The sequence below is a fragment of the Otolemur garnettii genome, unplaced genomic scaffold (assembly GCF_000181295.1).
Source record: "Otolemur garnettii isolate 467f Iridium unplaced genomic scaffold, OtoGar3 scaffold00087, whole genome shotgun sequence".
NCBI classification, from domain to species: domain Eukaryota; kingdom Metazoa; phylum Chordata; class Mammalia; order Primates; family Galagidae; genus Otolemur; species Otolemur garnettii.
This window is the reverse complement of record NW_003852482.1, coordinates 1,572,435-1,592,459: the sequence shown is the minus strand read 5'-3', so window position 1 is coordinate 1,592,459 and position 20,025 is coordinate 1,572,435. Positions and strand designations below refer to the sequence as shown.

General features: G+C 48.2%; 1 protein-coding gene across 1 annotated transcript in view; it reads left to right on the top strand.

Moving 5' to 3' along the window:
* CAMSAP1 (calmodulin regulated spectrin associated protein 1) overlaps positions 1 to 20,025 on the top strand; it is an 82,457-nt gene that overhangs the window by 55,601 nt on the left and 6,831 nt on the right. Inside the window, exons 8-14 of the mRNA XM_003794836.3 lie at positions 10,035 to 10,209; positions 12,535 to 12,626; positions 13,057 to 13,141; positions 14,067 to 16,491; positions 18,648 to 18,784; positions 19,288 to 19,496; positions 19,846 to 19,948. Coding sequence (XP_003794884.1) covers positions 10,035 to 10,209; positions 12,535 to 12,626; positions 13,057 to 13,141; positions 14,067 to 16,491; positions 18,648 to 18,784; positions 19,288 to 19,496; positions 19,846 to 19,948 — 3,226 coding nt within the window. The remainder of the gene's footprint in view (positions 1 to 10,034; positions 10,210 to 12,534; positions 12,627 to 13,056; positions 13,142 to 14,066; positions 16,492 to 18,647; positions 18,785 to 19,287; positions 19,497 to 19,845; positions 19,949 to 20,025) is intronic.

Here is a 20,025-nt window from a genome sequence, read left to right as displayed (position 1 = left end):
AAAAAAAAAAAAAAAAAAGATTTTTCGACTTTATGATGTATAAAAGGAATATACATTCAGTAGCTACAGATGATTTGAGTTTTCACTTTCAGTTCAGTGTTCAGTAACTTACATGAGATATTTAGCACTTTATTAAATAGGCTTTGTGTTAGGAACGTAAGTGTTCTGAGCACATTAAGGTAGGCTAAGCTTTGGTATTGTAGGTTAGGTGCATTAAATGGCATTTTTGGTTTGCAATATTTTGAACAAACAATGAGTTTATCAGGATATAACTCTGGTTCAGTTGAACATCTGTATGTATTTTATATATATACGTACACCCTCCAGGCTGGCAAAACAGCAGTTGGGCAGTACTGGGTGTTGCAAAAAGTGTCCAGCAAGGCAACTTTCACCACTAACATGAATCAGAGCAGCCTCATTGGAAAATGTTTACTGTTGCCAGTGCTGTAGTTGGTTTGCCTTTGGCTTAGCAAAGCCGCCCTGTCAGTGGACACTCAGGGAAGCAGGCGCTTGTGCACAGGGAGTCGGCGGGGGGTGATGCTCAGTGTGGGAGAAGTTCCCAAGTGTGTGTCTGTGGTCAGGTTGGGGTGAGCTGTGTTACTGTCAGACTGCAGGACGCTGCCTGCCCTGGAAGCAGAGGCAACACAGCTGCAAGGCCGGCCTCAGGGATGTGGGGTTTCTGTACGGAGAGCTGGAAAGCAAGCAGAAGTATTTCCGAGGGAGAGATACATACATGCCATCCCTAACCCTAACTGAGGGTGCTGAAAAAATGTACACACATTTTAAGAAAGGAAAAAACTATTAAAATTGTAGTACTCAATATATACCAGTAATAAAAGATGACCGTAAGTCATACTGAGCACGTCTTGTTGTAGTTGCACAAGTCAGATGTGATTTGAGTATTACAAATTTAATGCAGTTTTCCCCCTTTTTAGCTTATCCCTAGGACATTTTGGTGTGTGCTATGACAAATGCGTGACCCAGAGCTAGAGACCAGGAGAAGGAATTGGCTCCAAAAGAGTGTTATTTTCAGGCACAGCGGGAAGGGGGACTTAGAGCCAGTGGGACAGCGGAGGGAACTGTGTGTGTGGAGTGGTCAAAGAGTTACAGGGGTCTTAGCGGTGGTCCCTTCTCTCACCTGTTCGTTCCTGGGAACAAGAAGTTGGAAGGGCAGCAGTTTACTGTTTCCTCTGGGATGTGACACGGCCTTCCCTCTGTACCTCCTTGGCTGTGGTGTGTCTGTGGACTGACACAGCATTATGGGTGACCCTGTGCCGTGTCCAGCTCTGTCAGCCACAGGGCAGTGGTGCTGACTGAAGCCCTGTGGCATGAAGGCCAACACATGGACACAGAACACCCAGGTCTGCTCGTCATAAGTCACTGGCCCTTCCCAGCTGCTGCTGGGTGGATGGTTGGAGGTCGGCACTGGCCCCTAGTGGCTGATGGCATAGTCTGTCTGCTCCTGAACAGACCCCGTTAACCAGCCTCCATTTTGTCCTTCCCTTTCCTGCAGGTGCTGTGGTGGTGGCTCTCAGGGAGTCTGGGCCTTGTGCTTCTGCAGCTGGTGTCCCCTGGGCTTCTGCAGCCTCATTCTGAGGGTGCTGTGCCTGTCTGTGGGTGCACTTGGCCTTGTGTCCTGGAGTGAGTGGCTGGCAGAACGGGGTCCTGTTGTGCAGCTCTGGGCATGTGATCAGTGGGTGTCTGTGATTAAAGCTGTGGGCTTTGTCAGTGCCCATTCATTGTACCCTCTTGTTGGAAGGTGTGTGATTCTCTTGGCCCCAGAGTCCTAGGATCCAGTGTCGTGTCCTCCCTCCAGACTTGCTGTAGATGCCACATGTCATGTGGCAGCTGTGATTCCATGGGGTCTGCTGGATTGCGTGGCCCAGGAGCAGGGTTTCCTTGTGCCTCGGGCCAAGCCTTCTAGGCCTTTCGGGCCAGAGCAGGGTGCCCAGGTATAGTGTGCTCCCTCCAGATCCCAGATGCATCATGGGCAGTGCTGGGGAAATGCTGACGAGGAGAACATGGGAGAGCCTTTTTTTTTTTTTGAGACCGAGTCTCATTTTGTCCTACTCAGTAGAGTGCTCTGATGTCACAGCTCACAGCAACCTCAAACTTTCGGACTTAAGAGACTCTCAGCCTCCTAAGTAGCTGGGACTACAGGCGCCTGCCATAGTACCTGGCTGTTTTTAGAGACGGGGTCTTGCTCTAGCTCAGGCTGGTCTCAAATTCATGAGCTTAGGTGATCTGCCCACCTTGGCCTCCCAAAGTGCTGGGATTACAGGCGTGAGCCACCGGGGCAGCTTCAGTGGGAAGGGTAAATAGTTTTGTTTCTTCAGGAACCAGGAAGTGGCTCGTGGGGGCAGGGGAGAGCGGCAGAGGCGGCAGGGCCAGTGGGGAGGTTTGCAGTGACCTGTGCTGTGTTTCCCTGCTGCTGGCATCTCCCTAGGGAGTTTCTTCCTCTGGTCAGATAAGGGAAAAGCTGCTTTCTGTCTGTTGGACTGAAGTCTTCAGGTTGAAGTACCTTTTTATACCACTAGGGTGTGATCTGGATCCCTCCAACATGGAGTCCTGAATTCCTGCCCTGCATGTGCTATAGTCGGGTCATCCTTCCTGGTCTCTTCTCACAGGGCGAGCTAACCAGTGCCCTTCCTACTGTGTGTCCATGTTGACCCTGAGGAAGTGGTGCTCTTTCCCATTTCTGTGACTCTGCTGGTCCCACGGCTGCCCCCTCAGCCCGCTGTTCATTTCAGTGATGGTGGCCACCTGGGTTTGGGGGGGGGTCCATGCAGCCACCTGGCCTCTCTCTCAGGAACCTCTACTCCCATGCTTGTGTCGCTGCCAGTGGTTATTGCCCCTGCGCCCTGGTGCATGGAAGAGGCACCAGGTCTGTGTACTGCTGCCCCTCTGGCCTCATGTCCCTTCTTCCGCAGCCTCACTGTGTGTTCTGGACAACACCTGCTCCTCTGAGCTGTAACCTAGCCTCTGAGGTCTGTGCTGGTTCCGGTGGTTCCCCTTGCTTGGTAGGGGCCTCCTGTGAATGTGTGTACTGTGTGCTGGTGCTCATGCTGAGACTGATGCCCTGGCTGCTCCCTCTTGGCACCCTGACCCAGCCCTCAGAGGTCAGGCACGTATGTCCTCCCCGGCACAGGTTTTGCTAGATGTCACCCTGGTTATAGTGGCGGGGAGGGAAGATTAAAATTAATATTAAAGTTGTGTCTATTTAAGGTGCACAGATGATGATTTGATCTCCATGTATCCTGTGTGCCAAGGACACTTCAGGGCTCCTTTAGCAGATTCCAAGTAGATAGTACAATATTTTTAACCGTAGTCCCCATGCTACTCTTTTGGTCCCAAGAAACTATTGGTTTTACAGCTGCATTCGTACACTCTGACGCCCTCCCTGCTGTTGCAGCCTCTGCTGCTCTGTGCTTCCAGGGCCCACCTGTGTGAGGTGCTCGGGCAGTGTGTCTTTGTCTGTCATGTCCTCCATGTCCATTTGTGTTGCCACCAGTGACAAGGTTTTCTCCTTTGAGAGGTTGAGTAATACTCCGTTATGGTGTGTGCATCAGGTTCTTTCCCCATTACCACAAACAGGCTGACTTGGTCTTGGTTGCACATCCCAGGTGACACCCATTTCCTTTGGGTGTGTATCTGGAGGAGAGATTGCTGGCTTGTATTTTTAATTTTTTTTGAAAGCACCATACTGTTTCTCATAATTGACTCTACAAATTTACATTCCCACAGTGTACAGGGGTTCCCTTCTTTGCTATATCCCCACGAGTACATACCTGATAATAGCCAGCCTGACAGGTGTGGTTCTGATTTGTATTTCCCCATTTCACATACTATTGGCCATTCGTGTATTTTCTTTGGAAAAATATGTATTTAATACCATAGGCTACCTTTAAATCAGATTATCTCTGTTTTTGCTGTTGAGTTGGTTATGTATTTTATTTTTATTTTTTTTGAGACAGAGTCTCACTTGGGCACCCTCAGTAGACTGCTGTGGCGTCACAGCTCACAGCAACCTTAAACTCTTGGGCTCAAGCTATTCTCTTACCTCAGTCTCCTAAGTAGCTTGGAATTCAGGCGCCCACCACAACACCTGGCTATTTTTTTTTTTTTTGGAGACGGAGTCTCACTATGTCACCCTTGGTAGAGTGTTGTGACTGCCGTAGCACTCAAACTGAGGGTGACCCAAGTGAGACTCTGGCTGGCTATTTTTTGGTTGTAGTTGTCATTGTTGTTTGGCAGGCCCAGGCTGGATTCGAATCCGCCAGCTCCAGTGTATGTGGCTGGTGCCCTAGCTGCTGAGCTACAGGCACCGAGCCCTTCCCTGGCTATTTTTAGAGAAGAGGTCTCACTCTGGCTCAGGCAGCTCTCAAACCTGTGAGCTCAGGCATTCCACCCGTCTCAGCCACCCGGAGTCCTGGGATTGCAGATGTGAGCCACTGTCCCTGGCCCTGATTATGTATTTTAGATACTAACCCCTTGTCAGCTATGTGGTTTGCAAATAATTTCTCCCAGTCTGCAGGCTGCTTTCTCACTTTGTTGATTATTTCCTTTGCATAATATTTTTAGTTTGAGGTTGTCTGTTTTGTATATTTTTGCTTTTGTTCTCTGTGCTTTTGGTGTGATATCCAAAAATCATTTCTGAGGTTAGTTATCAAGGAGCTTGTTCACCTTGTTTCTCTTCTTAGAGGTTTATGGTTTCAAGTCTTTACCTAATCTTTTTAAGTTGATTTTTGTGTACCGTGTGAAATAAGGGTCCAATTTCATTCTTCTGCCTGTGGATTTCCAGTTTTCCCAACATTCCCTGAAGAGACTGTGTTCTTGGCACCTCTTTGGAAATCAGTTGGTTGTCAGTGTTAGAGTTACTTGCAGGTGCTCTGCGCTGCTGCGCTGGTTGTGTCTGTGCTGTTGCCACCGTGACAGCTTTGGAGGATGGAGTGTGAGTTGAAGTCAGGAAGCGTGGATCCCTTCCACTTGTTCTTCTTGCTCAAGATTGCCTTGGCTGTGTGAGGTCTTTTGTGGCTCCATATGGATTTTAGTATTGTTTTTCTGTGAAAGTGGCATTGGAATTTTGGTAGGGATTACACTGAATCTGTAGATCACATTTGGTGGTATTGTTATTTTAACAATGTTCTTTGAATCTGTGAACATGGGGTATCTTTACATTTATCATGTTATCTCTGTTTTATAGTTTTCAGGGTACAAACCTTTCATCTTCTTGGTTAAATTTATTCCAAAGCATTTTGCCCTTTTAAAAAGGTTGTATCATAAACGGGATTGTTTCCTAGATTTCTTTTTCATATAGTTCCTTATTAGCACATAGGAACATATTGGTGTTTGAATGCTGATTTTGTAGCCTGCAGTTGTACTGAATTCATTTATTCTAGCAGTTACTTTATAGCTTTTGGGTTTTCTACATACAGTATTGTCATCAGCAGAGACACTTTCTTTCTTTCTGGTTTGGATGCCTTTAACGATTTTCTTGCTGTGACTTGAAGTTCTAGGACTATGTTGCATAAAAGAGGGAGAGAGAGCACCTTCCTTGTTCCCGACCTTAGAGGAAAGCTTGCACACACTCTCCCACCAGTCATACCGTTGAAATAAGCTTTTTCTGTACCCAATTTGTGTTGCTTTTTTTTCTTTTATCATGAATAGATGTTGAACTCTGTCAAATGCTTTTTCTGCATACTATTGAGATGTTTATACGTTTTTATCTTTTATTCTGTTAATGTGGTATTTCGCCCTGATTTGCATGTGTTGAACCAACCTTGCATCCTAGGGGCATATCCCACACGGCCACAGTACTTGATCTTTTGGAGTGTTGTTGGATTTGGTTGGCTACCATTTTATTGAGGATCTTTACATCTGAGGTCATCAAAAATAATGGCTTATGGTTTTCTTTTCTTATGGTGTCTTTGTCTAGCTTGGTCTCAGGATAATACTGGCCTCATAAAATGAATTGGGAAGTGTCCCTCTGCATCTGCCTTTTGGAAGGATTGTCACTAATTCTTCAAATGTTTGGTAGAATTCACCCGTGAAGCCATCTGGTCCTGGGCTTTTCTGTGTTTGAGGTTCTGGTCCCTGCTGTAGTGTCTCTATTTAGTATTGGTCTGTTCAGGCTTTCTGCTTCATTCAGTCATGATAGGGGTCCTGTTTCTTGTAATTTGTCCACTTGTTACTCAGTCTGTGGCATGTCAGTGTTCACAGTAGTCCCTGTGACTCTTTATTTCTGAGGTATCTGTCGTAATGTCTCCTCATTCATGTTTGATTTTACTTATTTGAGTCTTCTCTGTTTTAGTCTTGTTAAGGGGTTTGTGGGCTGGGCACCCATGGCTCAGTGGTTAGGGTGCCAGCTCCATGCTCTGGGGCTGGTGGGTTTGAACCCCACCCAGGCCTGCTTAAAAAAAAAATAGCTGGGCATTGTGGCAGACGTCTGTAGTCCCACCTACTGGGAGGCTGAGGCAAGAGAATTGCTTGAGCCTAAGAGTTGGAGGTTGCTGTGAGCTGTGATGCCATGGCACTCTACCTAGGGCAACACAATGAGACTCTGTCTCAATTTTTAAAAAAAGTTAAGGGTTTGTAATTTTTATCTCTTCATAAAACTCTTAAGTTTTGTTTTTTCTCCCCCATACAATCTGTTGGCTATTTGATCTCTTTCTGCTCTGGTCTTTATCACTTCTTTCCTTCTGCTAACTTGGAGCTTAGTCTGTCCTTCCCTCCCTGGTTCTGAGGTGTGGGGCAGGTGGTGTCTGCAGCTGGGCCGGCCTGTGTCGCTGCAGACACCACCTTAGTGTTGCCTCAGCCTTGTCCTGTGTCAGTCTTGGTACGCTGTGTTTTCGTTTTCATTTGTCTTGAGTGGTTTTTAAAAGGTCCTTTTGGTTTCCTTTTGTTTAAGAGTGTGTTGTTTTGTCTCCACGTATTTGTGGATTTTCCTGTTTTCTTGCAGTTATTGACTTGTAGTTTAATTCCATTGTGCTTGGAAATGATACTTTGTGTGATTTTGATCCTAAATTTTTAAAGACGTATGTTGTGGCCTACTACGGGATCTCTCCCAAAGCGAGGGCTGCATGTGCTTGAGAAGGGGTGTTGTGTGGCAGCCGGCTTGCAGGTCTGCGGGGCTCAGGGCTGGCCTCCCTGTGCTGGGTCTGGATGTCATGTCTGTCCTTGGTGGCACTGCAGTCTCCCGCTGCTCTGGGTTTCTGTTTCTCCTTCAGTATGTAAAGTGCTGCTTTATGGGCACAGTCTGATGTTCCGTCGTCCATCTTGCAGCTGAATCAACCCTTTTGTCACTTCACAAAGACCTCTTGTCTCTAGACACAGTTTTGACTTAAAGTCTGTTTTGTCTAGGCTTGGTCATTCCTGCCTCTCAGTTACCATTTGCCCACAGCGTCTGTTTAATCCTTCACTTTCAGCCTTTGTGTGTCCCTCAGTCTGAGTTTCTTGTAGGCAGTGTGTGTGTTGTTGGATCCAGGATTTTGATCTCTTTGTCCGCTCTGTGTTTTATGATTGGTGAGTCTAACCCATTTACATTTAAAGTAATTATCGCTAGGGAAGGACTGACTATGCCCTTTTGGTGCCTGTTTTCTGTTTGTCTCTTTTTTATCTCAAGAAGTGATACCGCGTGTCTTGTAGTTTTTTTATTCCTTTTTCTTTCCTGCCATCTTCATTTGTGGGACTTATTTTGTTGGTGGTTTTGTGTAGATAACCTTGTTTCATTTTTTCATTTTGTGTAACTTTTATAGGTATTTTTGTAGTTCTACAGGGCTCACATAAGATCTCTTATAACAATCTTTTATTTTTGGAGATAGAGTCTCACTTTGTTGCCCTGGGTAGAGTGCTGTGGTATCACAGCAACCTCAAATTCTTGGGCTCAGGTTGATTCTCTTGCCTCAGTCTCCTGAGTAGCTGGGAATACAGGTGCCCGCCACAGTGCCCACCTAGTGTTCCTATTTTTAGCAGAGACGGGGTCTCGCCCTTGGTCAGGCTGGTCTCGAACTCCTGAACTCAAGGGATCACTCGTCTTGGCCTCCCAGGCCTGAGCCACTGTGCCTGGCCATAATAGTCTATTTTATATTGGTAATAACTTCACTTTTATACAGACACTCAGCTTATCCCTTCTATATTGCATACTATCAATGTCACAATTCATAACTATGTTATGTAAGCATTAACATAATTTAGAGTTGTTTTAAAATTGTTTTGTCTTTTAGCTTTTATATTTAAAAGCAGTTTATCCACTGCAGTCATTCGGTTTTTTCCTACACGTTTACCTTTGCCAATGCATTTCATACTTTGCTGTCTGGTACTCTTGTCTCAACTCGAAGAGCCTCCTTAGCATGTCTTGCCATGTGGTCTAGTGATGAGCCCTCACAGCTTTGCTGGGTGCAGTGTTCTTGACTGGGCTTTCTTTTCCTTTTTTGGCACTTTGAATATATTATTCCATTCTCTTCTGGCCTGCAGATTTCTTTTTTGTTTGTTTGTTTGTTTTTTTGAGACAGAGCCTGAAGCTCTCCCCCCTGGGTAGAGTGCCGTGGCATTACAGCTCACAGCAACCTCCAACTCCTGGGCACAAGCGAGTCTCCTGCCTCAGCCTCCCAAGTAGCTGGGACCACAGGCGCCCGCCACAACGCCTGGCCATTTTTTGGTTGCAGCCATCATTGTTGTTTGGCGGGCCCGGGCTGGGGATTCGAACCCGCCACCTTAGGTGTATGTGGCTGGCACCTTAGCTGCTTGAGCTATAGGCCCCGAGCCTGGCCTGCAGATTTCTACTGAGAAATCTACTGATGGTCTGACAGTGGTCCCCATGTATGTGACGAGTTGCTTTTCTCTTGTTGGTTTCAAAATTCTTTTTGTTTTTGACTTTTGACAACTTGATTATTCTGTATCCTGTGGCAGGGGCAACTGTCAACATTGAGGGAGAAGCATCAGTGTCATCGCCAAGCATGGGGCCAATAGGGATACTGACTCTTAATAGGGAGGGGAGCCGTGTTGTATAGGTACAGAGTTCTAGGGAATCCAGGAACTTGAGATTTTCAAGGCCTAGAAGTCCATGTCTCATGCATCACCGTCTCACACCCTCCTATCCAGGGCCTGCTTTATAGTAGCCTCCCTGGGCGTCACTCATGTCTAGTCCTGGCCAGCTGTAGGAGGGCACATCTCAGTGCCCTTGACTTCTGTCTTCTGGTCATCTGTTCTGTCTCAGCTTTCCTTATCTCTTTGCTTAGTGCAGGCACTTGCCCCATTATCCTTCTCCTGCCTTCTCTGTGTCTAAGACACACCAGACAGGATGTTCCCTCCCACTGGTCACCACCAGTGGGTCCTCGGTCCTGGGTAGAGGGCATCAAGGCTCCATCTCTTACCTTGAGCTGTTTCTGACACCACCTGCCATAGGCCAGTTGTGGGAAGGTGCTCCAGAGACAGAGTCAGTGCTCCAATCTGAGCCTGCAGTGGGTGGACCAGTGGCCCTGGGCCTCGGGAGAGTGGGGCGTAAGCCACCAAGTGCCTCCACAACCCCACAGGTGGCAGGGGCTGTAGCTACCTGCTATAGCAGCCACTTCCTTGCTGGCCCCAGGTGAGGTCTTTCTGACCCTGCCAAGGCAGCGGGCCTTTCTTAAGAGGACTGGGTTGTGTGGCATCTGGTCTCTGGCATCAGGCCTGCTGGGCGGGGTGGGGTGGGGTGGTGGCACATTGGTTTGGAGTGGTCCACCAGTGGAGAGCTTTGGGGTGGGCTCTGGATGTGGGTGACCAAGACAGAACCTGTCAGCTAGACCATGTTACCTGTCAGTTTCTTGTTCTAGTCTGTCCTACATCTTTTAATTTTGATATTTATTGTGGTATAATATATTTGTTATTACAGAATACATTTATTAAACGTGAAACCAATTGTTTTGGAGAAGTTTGGTTTCTGGTAGAAGTTAAATTACTTTAATGCTTGTAAAAGCTACAGGGCTTTTTCTGTGCTTCTTGCTAGCTTTGTAAGTAACTGTAAATAACATATTTTTGTAAAATTGCTATTTCTGTAGCTAAAACAGTGTTACATCAAAAAAGCAGCCGGCCTCCTGTACCTATCTCCAACGCGACCAAACGCAGTTTCCTGGGCAGCCCTGCTGCGGGGAGCCCAGCCGACCTGCAGCCCCCCGCGCAGCAGGCGGAAGGCTGCCCCAGACACTCCCTGCACCCCGAAGAGCCTGAGTACCTGTAAGTCTGTCTGTCACTTCCAGGGTCAGTTCACCATCTGGTGTCTCTTGCTGTGTTAGTCTAAAATCTTAACTGATGTTATCTTTTTGTAAATAAGTAACACAAAGTACAAAGAGTAGCGCGTGGAACTGTGTCCTTCTGTCCACTCGGTCCCCTTCCCAGAGGCTAGGAAGGATCCTGGCATTTTATGTCTACTGTCTCAAAATTCTTTAAAGGCTATGCACCCAGTTCTAACACCATTTATCAAAAAGGCATTTCTCTATTCTCTTTCCCCACCACAGATCACACTTTTTAAAAAGTCATCTAAAGATTAGAAAAGTTGAATTGATAGTTTAAATTTGCTTTGTATAGTCTGGTAGATTATAAAGAGTAAAATGTTCTTGCATTTCAAGTAATGTGAATTTTTTGCTCTCAATGATTGCCAATAAAGAGTATCAATTTGCTTCATTAACTTCAGGGAACAGATTGGTTCTGGTGAAAAAATATATAGAGCTATTCAAAGGCTAATTTAAAAAGTGTTTCTTGAAAATGAGCCTTCATCATCAAGACCTAATTTGGATAACTATATCTGGGGTAGAGGCCCCCAGAGTTTAGGAACCTGCCCTAGGAGTAGGCATGACCTTGGCCCTGTGTGGCCGGCTGTGTGCTCAGGAGGCCCTGAGGCTTGTTCCAGCCGGGAGCCACTTAACATGCCCAGCCTGCGTGGGCAGGAGATGCTTCTAAAATGGAAAAACATTGTTAACACGTGGAGATTGAGTAGGGGTTTAAGATTAAAACAACATTCGTAAGCAACTTTAAATGAATGATTCGGTGAGGCAGTGTGGTGTAAGGTAGATTCTACTGTTGCAGGTTGTGTGAGAGGCCAGGCTGACCCCATGTGGGAGGGTCAGGTGTGGTGCTGTTGGAGCAAGGACGGAGGGGTCTTGAGAGGCCCTAGACTTGTGTCTTGAGAAGTGGCACAGGCAGTGCTGTTTCCTGAGGGCTGACATTTTGAGGGGGCATAGGCCTGGGTGTAGGTTGCTACCAAGGTAGGAGTTTAGACATGTTGGGTGAGGGGGTGCTTTGAGACAGGCTGTCCCAAGACCCGGAGCAGAGGTGGAGGCTGTGGCTCTTGGAGGCCAGAGCTGTACACACACATGGAGGGTCACTGTGGACTCTCAGCATCCTTTCTCTACCTTTTGCTTTTCCATTATCACATCCAGCATGTGCATTGTGTAAAGGAAGCTGTCATATACACATGCTGCTTCGGGACCCACTGTTCCCACCTGCCAGCATGTGTCAGGCATTTCCCACTCCTAGTACTTTCCACATTCTCATCAGCTGCATGCCCTCTGCAGTGTGGGGTGCCCACACAGCCGCAGGGCTCATGCTGTTCCACCCACACACATGGCCCGAGTTGTGGTGCCTGCCCTCTGCCTGGCTCCGTGGAGTTTTCCAGGCCCTTGACTCTCTCTCTTTGCAGGCCCTATCCCACTTCAGGCCTAGATGAGGTAGCAACATCATCTAGGGTGCTTAGCCATCCCTACAGATCCCACCTTTGTGAATTATCCCTTTACTATATTCAGCCCAAAGTGAAATGGAGTAACTTCCCTGTAGTGTGAATGCGCAGATTTCTGGGTGCTGGATAAGGCTGGACCCGGCCGTGCACTTGTGGTCAGTGCCCTCCGTGCAGGCGCCGTCCTAACTGGGGGCGGCGTCTTCTTGCAGCAGGGGCGGGCCTCCACTCCTGGGCTGTAGTCGGAGAAGTAGAAATGGGTTAATGCTTCAGAGCGTTTCTTGGGTGTTGCCAAGTTGTCCTCTAAAAACTCACATTTTTACATCCCCACCAGCACCATGGGGCATTCCTGCTTCTCTGTGAAGGGCTCACGTCCAGGTTTCTATTTCGTATTTTCAAAGCTGTGGTTAACACAGCGAGCTACCATCATGCTCTGCCTCATGTCAAAGTTCTCTTTTTTAAATCGAACTAGTAATGTGCATTTTGAAAATCATGCTTTTTGGGTGATGATTTTTTTTTTTTTTTGCTTATCTCAAAGGTAACCTTAATTGCATACTTGAATTTCACTATTAAAATCTGAAACTGACTGTATCACGCATTAAAACCAGGAGGCAGTATGTCTCTGTGCAGTTTGGGGAATCCTTCCCAAGTTTGAAGTCCTTGGTATTCCCTCGGTTTGTTTTTATGGTAATTAATTTTTCCCAAAGAATCTGAGTTTCTCTCAGCTTGATGTGAGCTCATGATGGTCTCCATCATTTCTTCTGCGTTTACTTTTGGACTTGCAGTTTGACAGACCAGTGATTTTTCTCTCAACCTCTTTCCCCATTTAGTGGAAAAGGCACTTCTGCCTTTAGCCCGCCACATCCGTTGTTGCCACTGAGACAGAAACAGCAAAAGACCCCTCAGGGGGAGGACGCCCCGGGTAAGAACGCTGTTGTCCTGGATTGTTTTTCTTTTTACTGGTTAGTAAAATAACTTCTCAAAATTAAATAATCTTAATTTGATACAGTAATTTTACTTAAAAAGACTATAGTAGAATAAATTTTAATTTGTATTGATGTACCTGAGAATTTATAGGCTAATAAATTCTATGTAGTATACACAAAATTTCTGTGTTTACATAAGCCACGGAACTAATATATATAGGGAAGTTCATTTATAGTTCTGGTTATTTCATCGTTGTGTTTTGGATTGATTACGACTGAATCACACGTTACTTACTGAACTGTTTTCCTCGGGGTATTGAATCATGGTTCGTTTCCTGGAGAAATGGTCGCTGTACTGAAAGAACTTCGTGGGGTATAAAGTGGCTCCTGACGCTGATGGCGAGTGTTGTTTCCTTCCAACTGCAGATCAGCGGCATCGATCTAATTCTTTAACCCGAGTCGATGGTCAGCCTCGAGGTACAGCAATAGCGTGGCCAGAAAAAAAAACCAGGTGAGTCTCTATATTTCTGAGATGTTTCTGCTTGGATTTTCATTAGACTAAACAGCAATTCTCAGGATATGGTCTAGGGATTTCTGAGGACCACAGAGACCCTTTTAGGGAGTTCACAAGGTCAAAATTATTATGATAACAATACTAGGATGTTAACCAACCTTTTCCATTCCAAAGCTCTTGTGAGTGTACCATGGAATTTTCCAGAGGCTACATGACATGGTATTACGGGAGATAGAATCAGGTATGAGGGTCCAGCCAGATACCAGACTTATCAAAGTATAAAATAGTGCTATAACCTTTTTTGGTTTAAGAAAATACATTTGGGGCAGCCCCCATACTCAGTGGGTAGGACACTGGCCACATAGACTGAGGCTGGCAGGTTCAAACCCAGCCTGGGCCAGCTAAAATAATGACAACCACAACAAAAACATAGCCGGGTGTTATGGTGGGCACCTGTAGTCCAAGCTGCTTAAGAGGTTGAGGCAAGAGAATCAGTTGAGCCTAAGAGTTTGAGGCTGCTGTGAGTTGTAATGCCATGGCACTCTACCCAGGGTGACAGCTTGAGACTGTCTCAAAAAAAAAGAAAAAAAAGTACATTTGTTTTTCATATAATGGACTTATTACTGTAATGTTTAATCAGTGTTTTTAAAAGTCTGAGCTTTAATTTGTAGTGTGACAAACAGATTCCTATTGATGAATGCGATAGACAAAAGCTCCTTAGGGTCCTCAGTAATTTGTAAGGGGTCCAGGTGTTCTGGGACTGTAATGTTGGAAAATCACTAAAATTGTCACTGGTTTTCTTTCCCCCTGGATGGAGTTTGTTTTCAATCTTCTGTATGTGTGATTCGCATTCTCTTTGCATAGCCAATGTCCTCCCTCCCAGTCCATGTTGTATCCAATGCTTTCTTTCCCTGCAATCCAGGCCTGTGTCCCAGCCGACACCCTTTGTGCTCCATCATGCTGCGAGTTGTGATATGGACCCTGGCTCTGGTGACAGTGTCAGCTTGGCCCGCTCCATCAGCAAAGACAGTTTGGCATCCAATGTTGTTAATCTGACCCCACAGAACCAGCCTCACCCTGCAGCCCTGAAAGCCAATGGGAAGAGCCTCCTGAACAATGTCAATATTGAGGATGAGGAGGAGGAACTTGTGGCCATCATTAGAACAGATGTGGCTCCCCACCGTGGTGACCCAGAGGCTCCTGGGGTCTCACCTCGGGCCTCTGGTCTGATAGCGCGTGCCAGGTCTCCCCAGGGGCAGCTGGACACATCAGAGAGTAAGCCTGACAGTTTTTTCTTAGAGCCCTTGATGCCAGCAGTGCTTAAGCCGGCAAAAGAGAAACAGGTTATTACGAAGGAAGATGAGCGTGGAGAAGGGAGACCGAGGAGCCTCACAGCCAGGAGGGCCAATGAGGGCCACCAGCCTTTAGTACGGAAGAAAGTGACCAACAGTCGTGATTTGAGTAGGACTTTTACCCCCATTCCCTGTTCAGAATTCCCCACAGGCGCTGACCCTGCAGAGGCAGGACCACAATCGGTGGAAGCTGTGGGAGCAGTACGTGGTGGGCCTCTGTCAGTGGGTGGTGGGTTCGACCCGTCACCTCAGGGACAGTCTGCCAATGGCTTCTTCCTGCACACGAGCAGGGCTGGTGAGGACACGGAGGGCAGGTTCTACATCAGCTGTTCACAGAGCCCCAACTCTCATGATTCAGAGCCATGGGCTGCTCTGAGGCAGGATTCTGACTCTGACGTTGTAGACATGGAAGAAGCAGAGCACGATTTTATTGGTGAGGACCATCATGTGATCATCACCAAATACACTGGAGAGGAGGAATCAGCCAAGCTCCAGGAGGACATGAAAGTGAAGGAGCACGAGGACAAGGACGACGCCAGTGGCCGCTCCAGCCCATGTCTAAGCACAACCTCACAGATCAGCAGCGTCTCCATGGCCAGTGGAAGCGTGAAGATGACAAGCTTTGCAGAGAGGAAGCTCCAGAGACTCAACAGCTGCGAGACCAAGTCCAGCACCAGCAGCTCCCAGAAGACCACGCCAGATGCATCAGAGAGCTGCCCAGCCCCTCTGACCACTTGGAGACAGAAGAGAGAGCAGAGCCCCAGCAGGCACAGCAAAGACCCCGCCAGCCTCTTGGCATCTGAGCTGGTGCAGCTGCACATGCAGCTGGAGGAGAAGCGCAGGGCTATTGAGGCCCAGAAGAAGAAGGTGGAGGCGCTGTCTGCCCGGCAGCGCCTGAAGCTGGGCAAGGCGGCCTTCCTGCATGTAGTGAAGAGGGGGAAGGCCGACACGCTCGCCCAGCCACTGAAGCCAGAGCCCTTTGCAGAAGAGTACTCCCAGCACAATGGAGAGGATTTCGATGACAGTGTTTCCAAGGCGGAAGACTTTCTCACCAAGGGGGGGCAGGGAGAAGGTCTCCTCAGCGAGGCCCAGGATGTGGACAGAGCAGGCTTGGCATTTGTCCAGCACCATAAACCCAAAGACCTCGCTGTGCTGCGCGACACGGAGAGAAACAAGGCGATTCCTGCTGTTCTGCTGGAAGATGGGGTCGGTGAGGTCATGGAGATTAGTGAGTGTGACCTTTCCATCGAGAAACTTAACGAAACCATTAGTACCCTGCAACAGGCTATATTAAAGATTTCTCAGCAGCAAGAGCAGCTGCTTATGAAGTCCCCTACGGTACCAACTCCAAGTTCTAAAAGCAGCCCACAGGACCAGAAAGTGAAGGCCTCGTTGCATTTGGTGGAGCCGCTATCCCCGACAGCAGCCACTGGCCACCGCAAGCCCCCTCGTCTCGGTCAGGGTCGGAATTCCCGTTCTGGAAGGCCGGCTGAGCTGAAGGTCCCAAAAGACAGACAGCAGGGCTCCTCCCGAAGTAAAACCCCCACACCCAGTATAGAGACGCTCCCACATCTGAGATCCTTCCCCCCAAACAGCTGTCCTCGGACACCCTCTGACACCAGCTTGGAGAGTGCAGAGCCCAGTGGTGACCTGCACGGGAAGTGTCTCTTTGACAGCTACAGGCTCCATGACGAAAGCAACCAGCGGACGTTGGTTCTGTCCTCTTCTAAAGATGCCAGTGTCGTATCAGAGCTGGGAAGCCTCAGAGAGGCGCTGGATGCTAACGTGAAGGAGGCGGGGCCAGGCTGCCCGGATGTCCTGGGAGGCGAGGGCACCTCCACAGAGGAGCCGCTGCGGGGCAGGGCCAGCCTCATTGAGGTCGACCTCTCAGGCCTGACAGCCCCAGACGAGGATGGGGAGGCAGCAAGTCTTGACATCTCTGCAGATCTCATCAGCGAAGGCGACCTGAAGCCAGGGGTCGGCTTCTTCTTCAAGGTAAGTGAGCCACTGGTGTGTGTGACCCAGCTCTGAGGGGTGAGAACGGGCCAGCTGGGGAGGGCTGTGAGGACTCACTCTGCCAGCAGTGGCCATGGGACACCCATAAGCGGTGAGCATGGCTATGTATGGATGGGACTTTCCTGTGGACCCCAGAATTTAAATTCCATGTGATTTCCAACTATCATAAAATTGGTTAGTTGGGTGGTTTTTCTCTTTTTTTTTTTTTTTTTGAGACAGAGTCTCACTTGGTTACCCTCAGTAGAGTGCTATGGCATCTTAGCTCACAGCAACCTCAAACTCTTGGGTTCAAGTGATCCTCTTACCTCAGCCTCCCTAGTAGCTGGTACTACAGGCACCTGCTACAATGCCTGGCTATTTTTTAGAGATGGCATCTCGATCTGGCTCAGGCTGGTCTCAAACCTGTGAGACCAGTCCACCTCCCTCAGCCTCCCACTGCTGGGATTACAGGTGTGAGCCACCGTGCCTGGCCTGGTTGGGTGGTTTTTTAACTAATTAAAAACATAAAGAAAAGTTTATAGCCAGAAGACTCTAAAAAATCTGGTGGTAAGGCTGGGCAAATCCCAGCACTCTGGGAGACTGAGGCAGGTAGATTGCCTGAGCTCACAAGTTCAAGTCTGAGGCAAGAGGATCACTTGAGTCTGAGGTTTCTGTGAGCCAAAGATAGGTAAATAAATAAATAAAACAAATACATAAAATAAACAAAAAGTGATGGCCAGACTTGGCCTCTGGGCTAAAGTTTGCTGGGATACAAAGACCCTGCACAGAAAAAGGAACTTTTGTGTGTGTGTGTGAGATCGTGTCTCACTTTGTTGCCCTTGGTAGAGTGCTGTGATGTCACAGCTCACAGCAACCTCAGACTCTTGGGCTCAAGTGATCCTCTTGCCTCAGACTCCTGAGTAGCTGGGACTAGAGGTGCCTGCCATGATGCCTGGCTATTTTTAGAGATGAGGTCTCACTCTGGCTCAGGCTGGTCTTGAACTCGTGAGCTCAGGCGATCCACCTGCCTTGGCCTGATTCTCTTGCCTCAGCCTCCTGAGTAGCTGGGACTATAGGCACCCACCACAACCTTGGCTATTTTTTAGAAATGGGGTCTCACTCTTGTTGGGGCTGGTCTCGAACCTATAACCTCAGGCAATCCACTGCCTCAACCTCCCAGAGTGCTAGGATTACAGGTATAAGCCACCACATCTGGCCAAGAAAAAGGAACTTTAAAAATTTTTTTCCCTTTTTTCTCTGTATCTATGCTTTTCTTGAAATTTTTTCCTTTGAAGATGAAGAGAAACATAAATTGTGAGAACTGCTTTTCTGTTTCGATCATACAGGTAGGTGCCTCATAATGACATCTCGTCGACGACATTGGTCCCATGAGATCATCACATTGTGTGTTTACTGAGCCTTTTTTTGTGTTTGACACTCAGGATGTGCGTGCACACATGCTCACCACTGTCTAGTAGCCGCTCATAGCTTTCTGCAGGCACCTGCTGTCCAGGTGTGCTGCCCAGGAGCACCAGGCTGCCTGGACACCTCTGCAGCAGTGGTTCTCAACCTTCCTAATGCCACAGCCCTTTAATACAGTTCCTGTGAGTCACGACCTACAGGTTGAGAACCGCTGCCCTGCGGGGTAGCAGCTCACACCACCTCATCTGTGCAGGTTATTCTTTGACGTTTGCACAGCCATGAAGACACCTAACGACGAATGTTTCAGAACATTGTCCCGTTGTCAAGTTGCACACAACTGTTTGCTTTTTGTCTGGACAGTTATGAATGTGGATGATATAATACAAATCATCAGGTTATCTTATCAAAAGATGCGTGCTTTATTTGGTATTTGTACTTTTAAAATGTAAATAAATTAATAATCAACTTGGATATTAGGTCATATTTTTAGGCAAACAACTCAGTCTGAGACATTTGGAATGTTGGCTGACTGTAAATGCTAAATGACATGGTTTCTCTTCCACTTATGTTTAGAAGCTATGAAAATATGCTTATTCATCAGTTAAGAGCAAAACATCTTTGGACTATGCAGCAGGCTTGTCTGAATATAAAGTCTGCTTCTGGGTTGAAACAAGGCTGTGCTGGACTTTTGTGAGTTATTGCCGGTCCCTTTATGCATGATGTCTGTCTTGTAGGATGAACAGAAAGCAGAAGATGAACTTGCCAAGAGGCGGGCAGCCTTCCTCCTCAAGCAGCAGCGCAAGGCCGAGGAGGCGCGTGTGCGCAAGCAGCAGCTGGGTGCAGAAGTTGAGCTCAAGAGAGATGAGGCCCGGTAATCGTCCCTCTCTGTGTCCAGGAGGAGAGTGGGCCCTGGGGGAAGCAGACTGAGCAGGGGGAGTGGCCAGATGTGGAAAGCCAGCCAAGTTCTGGTCACCGGGGTGTCCTGTGGTGACATCACTCCTTCCCTCACGTCTGCGGGCATCCGGGCAGGTGTTGTGTGCTGGGTGCTGGCATAAGCACTTCCCCTGGACTATGGCCTTTAACTCTCTCTGCCCCCACAGGCTATGTGCATCTTAGCCTGTTTCTGTGCCAAGGTCATTGCTGTGTAGCTGGGGAAGCAGGCTGCCTTGGTCATATTGCTCTTCGGGTCTGCCCTTCAGCCCCCATACCCTGCCTCAGGGAAATGGGCCCATCCTCAGGCCATTGGCCAGGGAGAGAGTCCAGGAGGAGGGCCTGGACGAGCCAGTGGTGCTGCAGGAGGCAGCATGCCTGCTCTGTGTGCTCTGTGCAGAATCCACCTGGTTTGGGGTTTTTCCGAACATGTTTTTCTCTCAGGCGCAAAGCTGAAGAAGATCGGATACGGAAAGAGGAGGAGAAGGCACGCCGAGAGCTTATTAAACAGGAATACCTGCGGAGGAAGCAGCAGCAGATTTTAGAAGAACAAGGGCTCGGCAAACCTAAATCAAAGCCGAAAAAGCCACGGCCCAAGTCAGTCCATCGGGAAGAGTCGTGCAGTGACTCTGGAACCAAGTGCTCCTCCACACGTAAGTGCTGGGCTTTGGGACACCTGACCCTCATGCCCCATGGGCGCAGCTCCTCACACACGTGGAGCTCACTCACATTCGTCATCTTGCTTTTATTTTCTCCAGAACTGTAGGGGGTGGGGGGATTTATCCCCGTTTACAGATGAGAAAGCTGACCCAGGCGCTGGTGCTCTGAGATGGTGAGATGATCTGGTGCAGAGTGGCCCAGGCAGGTTCCCTGAGTCCTGCTCCCTGCTGCTTTGTGGTGCCAGGGGCAGCAGGCCGCTCTGCTGCTGTGAGGTCAGGGGAGCTGGTGCTGTCCATTGAGAGCTTTTCCTGCACTGATGATGTCTCTTTCTGTCTCTGGCAGCTGATAACTTGAGCCAGACGCATTCTGGGTCCAGTCTGTCCTTGGCCTCTGCAGCGACGACAGAACCAGAGAGCGTTCATTCAGGGGGCACTCCTTCGCAGCGGTAAGCAGGCCTGGAGTGGCCACCCGGCTTGGAGCCAGAGGACATTCGGGAGGGAGAGTGGAACTTTGAGAGTGAAA